The sequence below is a fragment of the Triticum aestivum genome, chromosome 6A (assembly GCF_018294505.1).
Source record: "Triticum aestivum cultivar Chinese Spring chromosome 6A, IWGSC CS RefSeq v2.1, whole genome shotgun sequence".
NCBI lineage: Eukaryota > Viridiplantae > Streptophyta > Magnoliopsida > Poales > Poaceae > Triticum > Triticum aestivum.
The window spans coordinates 564,197,391-564,208,494 of record NC_057809.1 but is presented as its reverse complement, the minus strand read 5'-3'; the positions used below and the strand labels follow the sequence as shown (position 1 = coordinate 564,208,494).

Genomic DNA, 11,104 nt, shown 5'->3' with positions numbered 1-11,104 from the left:
TTTTATCTTTATGATAAATCATATACCATGGACCTAGAAGATTTTAATATTGCTTGTAAACTCCCGCACTGGGGCAATGTCAGTGAACCTCGCAAATCTGAATATAAAGAGTTTCTTGCTAGTATTACTGTGGGGGAATCTAGAGAAATAACACAAGCTACCATAGGGAGCACTCATTTCCCTTCCATACATTATTTTGCTCTCTTCATTGGTAGTAGCTCGTTGTTTTATAGGCTTTTTCATATTCAGTCGGAAGAGTTTAGGTAAGACTTTCAAAGAAACTCTCGACGGGAGAATCGAGTCTATTCAGGAAGAATTGCAGCAATTCTTCAATCCTAACGAAGTAATTCCGGAGGAATCCAATGAACAACAACGATTACTTAGGATCAGCTTGCGAATTTGCAGCACCATAGTAGAATCATTACCAACGGCACGCTGTGCGCCTAAGTGCGAAAAGACAGTGCAAGCTTTGTTATGCCGAAACCTAAATGTAAAGTCAGCAACACTTCTAAATGCCACTTCTTCCCGCCGCATCCGTCTTCAGGACGATATAGTCACAGGTTTTCACTTTTCAGTGAGTGAAAGATTTGTATCCGGGTCTACGTTCAAAGCTTCTACCATAGACCTAATTCGAGAAGGCTTGATAGTCCTAAGAAAGGTGAGGGTGGGGGGTTCTATTTAGGAAGAATAAGAAGAATCTCATTCATGTGTTCATGCTAACAGAAGAGCGGATCCAATACACATAAGACTTTTTTTCAGGAAATTCCTAATGTAACTGATGAATTTGGGATGTCATGCCCCACAAGTTAGTTGCCAAAGCGCTCCCTAGGAGGGCAGTCTACCACAAGATAGAGTTTGAGCCTGGAGCCAAAGCCCCAACCCCTCCATTTTAGGTTTTTCTCGGGAAAGAATTTCAGGAAGTCATATCGGCCAGATAAGCCTCTGACGGCTCCATATTGATTTTTCCCCAGTTTTCTTTCAGAAGAAGCGGGAGCCATTTTGCATTGAAACTCGGTATCAGCAGAGTCATCTCCTGAGAAAGACTTCTTTCTTATTTATACAAGATTTCAGAGAACATAGTGAAGCCCTCAAAGCGCTAACAAAGTCGTAAGTAGAGAAGTTTTCCAAAAAGATACCTCGTTTTTCCATTAAGTGTGCGTTGTCTGATGAAGAATAACGGGGGAGCCAACTCAATAACCTAGCGGAGGAACCGTCCGGACTTGAAACAGCGGATGCAACCCTTGCATTTCGTTCTTTTGTTCTTTACTCTATTTTCGCTTTGGCACTCACTTCCTTTGGAATAAGGGCATTTTTCTTCTCTACTCGTTCCGTTGACCATCAAACAGTTTCTTAATTATGTTATGTCAAATGATGGGAAAAAGGAAGGAGTAATCAAAAAAGACTAGAACTACCCGATCCGTTGAAATACGATACGAAGGAAACGGACTTCAATCCCTCATTCTTATTGTTTGTTCTTCTGATCCCCTTGTTTTTAACTCGCTTAATTCGGAAGAGGAAAACGACAGCAGCTAAAGTGAGAAATAAACAACTGCTCGGAAAGCTTCGGTTTGAGCGTTGGTTTTGATGACAGTGAAGAAAGCTCGCCCAAAAGACGTACGTGGAACCAATGATACCAAAAAAAGAATCAAATATGAGGAGAACTGGGTGCATTGGTAAACGGCTCCGCCATAGCTTGTACGACTTCTCAATCCTATTAATGGCGCTCTCCGAATAAATAAGTAGATACAGGCGGACTACATACACGTGCTCTCCGAGTAGGGAAAGTGAGAAACCTACGGTCTTCCATCCGCGGATGTGACAAATCCAATCCAATTTGGTCTTGTCCTGTGGCTCGGACCCGGTCGCGTAAATGCAGCTACCACTACGACGGGATACTATAGTTATTTACTCTGTTTCAATCCCTATTTGGCCATTCAACAGTAGCGTACGGCCTTTGGAAAGCATCTCTTCCTAGAGGGGACTCCCGCTTGTGATCTTCTTCCTTGGGTCGGAGAAAATAGAACTTACCAATTGGAAATGGAAATGTCGAATGAATTGAACCAAACTACGGAAATTGTGGTTGAGCTTGCCTGTCATCAACGAAGGATGGTTGTGAAGTTGGTGGAAGAAAGCAAACCAATGAATGCAGCTAGTCACCCCGAAAGGCGAGCCCATGTCTTTTGAGAAACTGACACAACCTGTTGTGTTGACTTATCTTATACTAAGGGTCCGTCCCAGCCAACAAGGGATTTCTCATAATTCTAGGATGAAACAGCATCATATCTCAGCTTGATTATGAGAGAGATTGAAGTGAAAGAACCCGGTTTCAGAGCGTGGAAACGGAAAAGAATGAGGTGAAAGGGCCGACCCATGCGGCCCACTTAGAATGTGCTTTGACTTCCCCAGGTTGTACAATAGCACTATTTTCTGGACCCAAGTTCGAAAGGATTAGGGCACTGGATTGAAGAATAGCTCAGTCCGATAGAAACTTAGGTTGGGCTGGCGGAGGGATGAGTGGATAACAGACTTCCCCTTGGGCCGGATCTTCCCAAGTATAACACGATCCATGAGCGATATCAATGCAGTGACAGTCCTTACTATTGAGTCCTGTGCTGGTAAGATGACAACGCTCTAAAAGGTTTGTTTAAGAAAGCAATCATATCCCGTCCCCAAGTGCGGGATGGACCCCAAAGAGTTATATAAGTAGGAAAATGGGAAGAATTGAGGCACCTACAGAAGTAATGGGTCAGCTTATGATTTTAGGCATGGTTACTGGAGGGATCGTCCCTACCTATCTGCGCAAGATCGGATCAGTATGGTTTTGAGAGGAAGGCTGGTGGCATACGAAGAGAGGGCGACAGAACATCTGCATTCCCTTTCTTTGATTGAGAGAAGGATAAAGCAGAAAAAAAGACTTGACTGAAATTCCATTCGCTTTTTTTCCTTCCTGAGATATGGAATGTCATTAAATTAAGTAGATGAGATGCCAAATATAGGCAGGAGTTATTTCGCCAAGCAAAGCTTTGTGTTCTGAAGGTAAAGAAAGACGGTAAAGCCCATTAAAAAGAGTGCCACGCAGAAGCACCTCCTGTGTCACTCGATCCAAACCCGACACATCTTTCTTTCTATACGAAATGAGTTCGACCTTTTTTTCAAAATAGAAACAGAAAAGAAATTTAGGAATAGTGCGGGTGCGACGGAACGAATCAAGTGAAATGAGTCCCCCTTATGACATTTTTTCATCCAAGCAAGGGCGCGTTGCATGGGATTCATCAACAAAGGGATAGGGATAAGGGGCCGCACGTCCAAGACAGCCTTTCATCTCAGTGCGCCATGGAACCCCCATCTTCCAATTCCTCTTACAGAGATCGTTGACTCACTTGCCTTATTTTGAGGAGACTTCCAAGCCAAAACAAGACAATGGGCAGTCACCAGATCTTCTTTATGGAGGTGGGACCGGGGACCTCCTCAGCAAGATCGCTGTACAGAATGCTTGCGCATAGTGGCCACACACACTTCTCCCTGACCTCCAAAAGCTCCCTATGACCCTTTGTACGGAGCATTCAAAGTTCCTCATGCTGTCAAGCAAGACTTTGATCTCGATTTGGGAGAGCAAACACAGCTTCGCCATCCAGCCAAGTATCTTTATTGAATTGTGACCCTATCTAGCGCTTAAAAATCTTTCTTCTTTCTCCGTCACTAGATTCCGGTTAAAACGCTTGGTCCACCCATGCTTTTCCTCTCCATTTTTCATATGGAAAGGGAAAGCAGTGCCAACTTATTGGAATTCTGCATGGCATATTTCCCAACCTTCATTCCTGCTATTCCAGGCTCTAGTGCTCAGTCATAAACCTATTGCCCGCTCCGCTTTCCCATTCCTATTGCTTTCGGTATCTGAATCTTCCTGAATTCAAGTAGAGAATACCAGGGCTTTCTTCTTCTTTGATTTTCCTTGGGGATAAAAAAATGGATTTCCGACATAGAAGACGAGGCTTGTCACATGTGCGTTCCATATCTTAGCGTCCTCAAGAGATGCGGTATTAGGTGATAAACAATATAACTTGGCGGCCATTGTTGCACGAAGGTTGCATCACAATAGTGTAAGTGGAGATTTGTTTGGTGGAATTTATGCAACTCGTGTAGCTAATTATCTTAATATACCCATACATGGAAATGATATAGAGTTACCTCCTGCTTACCTAGATTATAATGCCATGGTTCGCCATCAGTTTGTTGAGCGGAATGAACAATTCCTCCAATACCGACTAATCTTTGACAGACGGCGCACCGTCCATATTGCCCTCCCTGCTCCTACTTTCTTTGACTTTCAGGCAAAAAGGAGATATGTTATAACCAGGGAGGAAGCGAACGAATATGAGAGGAGGACAGAGGCAGCTTGCCTCCAAGCTGCAGCTCGTCGGGCAGTAGCTGCTGCATCTCAGTATGACCCCAGTTACAACTTTGGATATCCACCCGACCATCAGTGGCCAAAAGCCTAAGCTTGGGGGAGTACGTATTTCTCACCGACATTACATTCATGTTCACACACTCGTTCCAGTTGTCAGTGCTCATACTTTTTCATTGTACTATCCATGCTAGTTTATTTTCTTTTCCAGCATTCTTCTTGTGCATTTGAAAAACCTTAAGAAAAACAAAAAAAATTAGTTGTAGCTTTTAGCTAGTTTACTTTCCATGCTTGTAGTAGTAATTAAAAGAAAACCCAAAAAGATTTCTCATTCTTCTTTTGCTTATTGGGAGCTTTCCGTGTAAATAGTTTTATTTCTTGTTCTTTGGGGGTCAAGAGGAGAAGACCATGATGAAAATGTTGAGTGGCTCTCATATGCATTATTGTTGATCTAACCAAGAGCCCATATTACCTTGTCTTCTCCCTTGTATTAAATGCTTGCAGATTCCAGCTTAGTCCAATGCACATGCACTATTATTATTATCCACACTATTCGGTCGTGCAAGTGAAAGGCAATAATGACAATATATGATGAACTGATTGAGTTAAGAGAAGATGGTATGAACTCGACCTATCTTGTTTTTGTAAATATGATTAGTTCATCATTCCTGATTTAGCCTATTATGAATGAAACATGTTTGCAATGACAATTATAGATTATAGTTGCTCATGCCATGCTTAATTTGCTAGGAGTTTATAATGGTTTACCTTGCATGCCAACATGCTATTAAAATGGTTGTGATGTGTTATGATAGGGCGGTATCCTCCTTTGAACGATTCGAGTGGCTTGACTTGGCACATGTTCACCCATGTAGTTGAAACAAAATCAACATAGCCTCCACGATATTTATGTTCATGGTGAATTATATCCTACTCATGCTTGCACTCAGTGTTGATTAATTTTAATGCATGTTCATGAATGTTGTCGCTCTCTAGTAGGTTGCTTCCCAGTCTCTTTCTAGCCTTCACTTGTACTAAGCGGGAATACTGCTTGTGCATCCACTTCCATAAACCCCAAAAGTTATTCCATATGAGTCCACCATACCTTCCTATATGTGGTATCTACCTGCCGTTCCAAGTAAATTTGTGTAGGATCGAAAGTATGTCTAGAGGGGGGGGGTGATTAGACTACTTGACCAAATAAAAATCTAGCCTTTTCCCAATTTTAGTTCTTGGCAGATTTTAGCAACTTTGAACAAGTCAAGCAATCTTAACACAATTCAAGCAAGCATGCAAAGAGTATATGAGCAGCGGAAAGTAAAGCATGCAACTTGCAAGAAAGTAAAGGGAAGGGTTTGGAGGATTCAAACGCAATTGGAGATACGGATGTTTTGTCGTGGTTCCGATAGGTGGTGCTATCGTACATCCACGTTGATGGAGACTTCAACTCACGAAGGGTAACGGTTGCGCGAGTCCACGGAGGGCTCCACCCACAAAGGGTCCACGAAGTAGCAACCTTGTCTATCCCACCATGGCCATCGCCCACGAAGGACTTGCCTCACTAGCGGTATATCTTCACGAAGTAGGTGATCTCCTTGCCCTTACAAACTCCTTGGTTCAACTCCACAATCTTGTCGGAGGCTCCCAAGTGACACCTAGCCAATCTAGGAGACACCACTCTCCAAGAAGTAACAAATGGTGTGTTGATGATGAACTCCTTTCTCTTGTGCTTCAAATGATAGTCTCCCCAACACTCAACTCTTTCTCTCATAGGATATGGATTTGATGGAAAGAATATTTGAGTGGAAAGCAACTTGGGGAAGGCTAGAGATCAAGATTCATATGGTAGGAATGGAATATCTTGGTCTCAACACAAGTGTAGGTGGTTCTCTATCAGAAAATATAGGTTGGAAGTGTAGGTTTGTTCTGATGGCTCTCTCCACGAATGAAGAGGAGGTGGAGGGGGTATATATAGCCTCCACACAAAATCTAACTGTTACACATAACTTTCCAAACTCAGTGGGACTGAATGGTTAAACTCGGTCAGGCCGATTCAGCAAAGCTAGTGACCGTTAGGGTTTTAGTGGGACCGACATGCAACTCGGTAGGACCGATATGATTAGGGTTAGGGCATAACATAATCTCGGTGAGACCGATCACACAAACTCGGTGAGACCGATTTTGGTAATAAGCTAACCAGAGAGTTGGTCAGGTAAACTCGGTGGGACTGATCGCTCATTTCGGTGAGACCGAAACATTACGAAGGGAAAACAGAGAGTTTACATTGCAATCTCAGTGGGACCGATCGCTCATCTTGGTGAGACCGAAATGTTATGAAGGGAAACAAATAGATTACAACCCCATCTTGGTGAGACCGAGATCCCTATCGGTGAGACCGATTTGCCTAGGGTTTGTGGCAGTGGCTATGACATTTGAAACTCGGTGGCGCCGGATAGAAAGAATCGGTGGGGCCGGGTTTGACTTTTGGTTTAGGTCATATGTGGATGTGAGAAAGTAGTTGAGGGTTTTGGAGCATATCACTAAGCATTTTGAGCAAGAACCTCATTAAGCAACACCTCATCCCTCCTTGATAGTATTGGCCTTTCCTATAAACTCAATGTGATCTTGGATCACTAAAATAGAAAATGTAGAGTCTTGAGCTTTGAGCTTGAGCCAATCCTTTGTCCTTAGCATTTTGAGGGGTCCACTTTTCTCATCCATGCCATGCCAATCATTGAGCTTTCCTGAGATATTAATCTTGAAATAGCATTAGCTCAATGAGCTATATGTTGTTAGGAATTACCAAAACCACCTAGGGATAGTTGCACTTTAAATCTCTCCCTTTTTGGTAATTGATGACAACATATAGATCAAAGCTTCGACAAATGATAAGAGTGAAAAACATTGTCGCTTTGAGAAGTATGTGAAAAGCAAGAGCTCCCCCTAAATTTGTGCATACTTTAAGATTTGCTTTGGACTGCAAATGCACAAAGAGTTAGGATCATGGGTTACTCTTCCATGTCACATACATCTTGGTGGAGCGCTCAAAATGATAATAATTAAAATACATGCACTCATCACAAAGCAAAATGAATGATCATATAAAAGGATAATGTCATCCAACAAGCATTAAGGTAGCATACGATCAAACACATGATCATCTAAGCAAGCACAAAGTATAAAGTATCTCAACCAAGCAAATAAACGAAGTTTAACCACCAAACAAAAAGAGAGAATAAAAAGAAACACTCTCTCTCGAAGCCTATGATCTATACATTTTATCCCCCTTTGACAACAAGTTACCAAAAGTTCATAAAAATGCATAGTGCTAGATCGACACTCAGGCTTGGTCTTCAGGTGGTGGTGTAGACAGAACTCCAAGAACGAAGGCATCAGTCGATGTAGATGGAGCTGGTGGAGTAGATGCTGGAGCCGGTGTAGATGAAGTAGCTCTGGTGTCTGGAATAGGCACTGCAGCAGACCTCTGACCTCTGGGCACTCTAGCAAAAGCATCAGTGGTTGTCTTGCCCTTCTTCTCCTCCACTTCGTCCTGAAGTTTCTCAATGACTGACTGGATCTCAGTGACCTTCACATCTAAGTCATAGAACTTCTGCTCCACGATCCTCTCCAAGCTCTCCTGGTTTTGAGTCAGGGTGGCTAGTCCCTTCTCAATCCTCAGAGTGGAGGCAATCAAGTAGCCAAGCTGATCTTGCTTGCTCTTCAGAAGATACTGAGATGCTTCTTCAGTAGTTGGCATCCTTACAGCCTTTTCAGCCTTTGTCTTCTCCTTCTTGGCTTGTGTGTGCACAGAAGATGGTTCATTTTCATCCATCACCACGGTGTTGTCCTCAAAGTCTGGGTAGATGGGCAGGTGCTCCTTGTCCAGCAGATATGTGCCAGTGCCCATCTTGGAGTTAATCAGCTCCTGGATCTGTGGGGCATACCCACAACTCCTCTTCTGATCTGCAGTTGTCCTCTTTATGGTTTCCACTATTAGGCTCATGACTTTGAACTTCTGTAGGACATCAAAGATGTGAAGCAAGTTAATTGCATGGCCTCTGATCATCTTGTGATCACCTGACTTTGGCAAGAAAGTGTGCCTGAGGATCCAGTTGATAGTTGGCAAGCCTGACAGAAGGTAATGTACAGATCCAAACTTGTGTGTCTCAAGAGCAGCATCTGGGATCTCCTTGTACATGTGTGCCATGGTGTTGTGATCCTTCTTCTTGTTGGCATAGACATCCAAGTCATCTTCACTCTATTCTGGGGCATTTATCAACTTAGCCCATTCTACAACTGTGGACTGGTACCTCACACCTTCAGACATCCAGACAATCCTTCCATCTGGGTAGAAGTGAGCTGTGGAGTAGAACTGCATGATGAGCTCATCATTCCATTTTGTGAGCTTCTGAGCCACAAACTCATCAACTCCACAAGCCTTGAAGCTGTCATATACACCAGGGAAGTGATCCTCATTTTCCTCAATGAATGACCAATCGACCCATCTCATGTCACACACTATGGGCTTCTTGTCAAGCAAGATGGTCTCATAGAAGTCATGTTGTTCCTTTGTATGGAACCTGTAATCCACATCAGTCCTTCTCCTGGTGGCATATGGATCTGACTCTCACCATAGCCTCAATCCTGAATCCTTCCTTATCTTCATGTTCTCAGCTACTGGATGAGCATCATTGTGATCTGGAATTTTTGGCTTCAATTTCCTCAAGACAACAGAATCATCATCTTCTTCCATTGCAGCTTCAGGCATTGGGGCCTTCTTCTTCTCTGCTGCTGGGATGTTCCTGGTGCTCCTCTTGGGTGTAGTTTTGGGTTTTGGAGCAGCTGGCTTAGGAGTTCCTTTGGGCTTAGATGGAGCAGCCCTGATCTTATGGCATCTCCCATAAGCTTCTGAGCTTTAGGTGTTGGTGCAGCATCCTCTTGCTCTTCTTCAGAGTCTTTCATGATTGAAGATCTCCCAAGCACTCTGGTAGGGGTCTTCTTTAGCCTCTCTTTCCTTTTCTTTTCAGCCACAACCTGCTCTTTGGGTGCAGATCCCAAAATCTCTTGAGTGGATGCTCTGGCTTTTAACATTGGAGCTCTCTTGGCAGGAACCTTTTGCTTCATCCTTGGCTTGCTGGCAGCAGCTGTGCCATATTCCTTCTTCAGGACTTTCCTCTTTGAGGTGGTTTCTTCTTGCTCAGACACATAGTCCTCATCCTCTGACTCTGAGGTTCTTTTCTTGCTGGCCCTTGTGGCAGCCTTTGGCAGATTGCTAGGTGTGCTCCTGCTGCCGTCATCAGAGCTGCTAGAGGGACTAGTGCCCTCACTCAAGTGAACCTGCTCCTCTGACTTGTTCTGACTATCACTCTGATCTGACATGATGCAAACACTGACAGTAGACCCCGTGAATAGATTATAGATGAGGTAGAGTGGATGAGCATCACAAAGTACAGAGGTTTTTGCAAAAGAATGAATTAAAAACTTAGTTTTAGTTTTCCACAGAAAGCATTTCGGATCTACCGATTGAAGGAAATATGCCCTAGAGGCAATAATAAAGTTATTATTGATTTCCTTGTATCATGATAAATGTTTATTATTCATGCTAGAATTGTATCAACCGGAAACATAATACATGTGTGAATACATAGACAAACAGAGTGTCACTAGTATGCCTCTACTTGACTAGCTCGTTAATCAAAGATGGTTATGTTTCCTAATCATGGACAAAGAGTTGTTATTTGATTAACGGGATCACATCATTAGGTGAATGATCTGATTGACATGATCCATTCCATTAGCTTAGCACCCGATCGTTTAGTATGTTGCTATTGCTTTCTTCATGACTTATACATGCTCCTATGACTATGAGATTATGCAACTCCCGTTTGCCGGAGGAACACTTTGTGTGCTACCAAACGTCACAACGTAACTGGGTGATTATAAAGGTGCTCTACAGGTGTCTCCAAAGGTACATGTTGGGTTGGCGTATTTCGAGATTAGGATTTGTCACTCCGATTGTCGGAGAGGTATCTCTGGGCCCTCTCGGTAATGCACATCACATAAGCCTTGCAAGCATTGCAACTAATGAGTTAGTTGTGAGATGATGTATTACAGAACGAGTAAAGAGACTTGCCGGTAACGAGATTGAACTAGGTATTGAGATACCGATGATCGAATCTCGGGCAAGTAACATACCGATGACAAAGGGAACAACGTATGTTGTTATGCGGTCTGACCGATAAAGATCTTCATAGAATATGTAGGAACCAATATGAGCATCCAGGTTCCGCTATTGGTTATTGACCGGAGATGTGTCTCGGTCATGTCTACATTGTTCTCGAACCGTAGGGTCCGCACGCTTAACGTTACGATGACAGTTTCATTATGAGTTTATGTATTTTGATGTACCGAAGGTTGTTCGAAGTCCCGGATGTGATCATGGACATGACGAGGAGTCTCGAAATGGTCGAGACATAAAGATCGATATATTGGAAGCCTATATTTGGATATCGGAATCGTTCCGGGTGAAATCGGGATTTTACCGGAGTACCGGGGGTTACCGGAACCCCCCCGGGGGTTATTGGGCCTACATGGGCCCTAAGGGAGAAGAGGAAAGGAGGCAAGAGGTGGCCGCGCGCCCCTCCCCTCCCTAGTCTGAATAGGACAAGGAGAGGGGGGCGGTGCCCCCCCTTTCCTTTC

The 11,104-nt window shown here is 43.5% G+C and overlaps 1 protein-coding gene across 1 annotated transcript; it reads left to right on the top strand.

The window, feature by feature from the left end:
* Nucleotides 1-214: 214 nt before the first annotated feature.
* Nucleotides 215-763, top strand: LOC123128545 (ATP synthase protein MI25-like; the record flags this gene model as incomplete). Its single annotated transcript, XM_044548578.1, has 1 exon — nt 215-763. A coding segment is annotated over one exon (468 nt), but the record flags the coding sequence as incomplete, so codon positions are not given.
* Between the last annotated feature and the right edge of the window lie 10,341 nt (nt 764-11,104).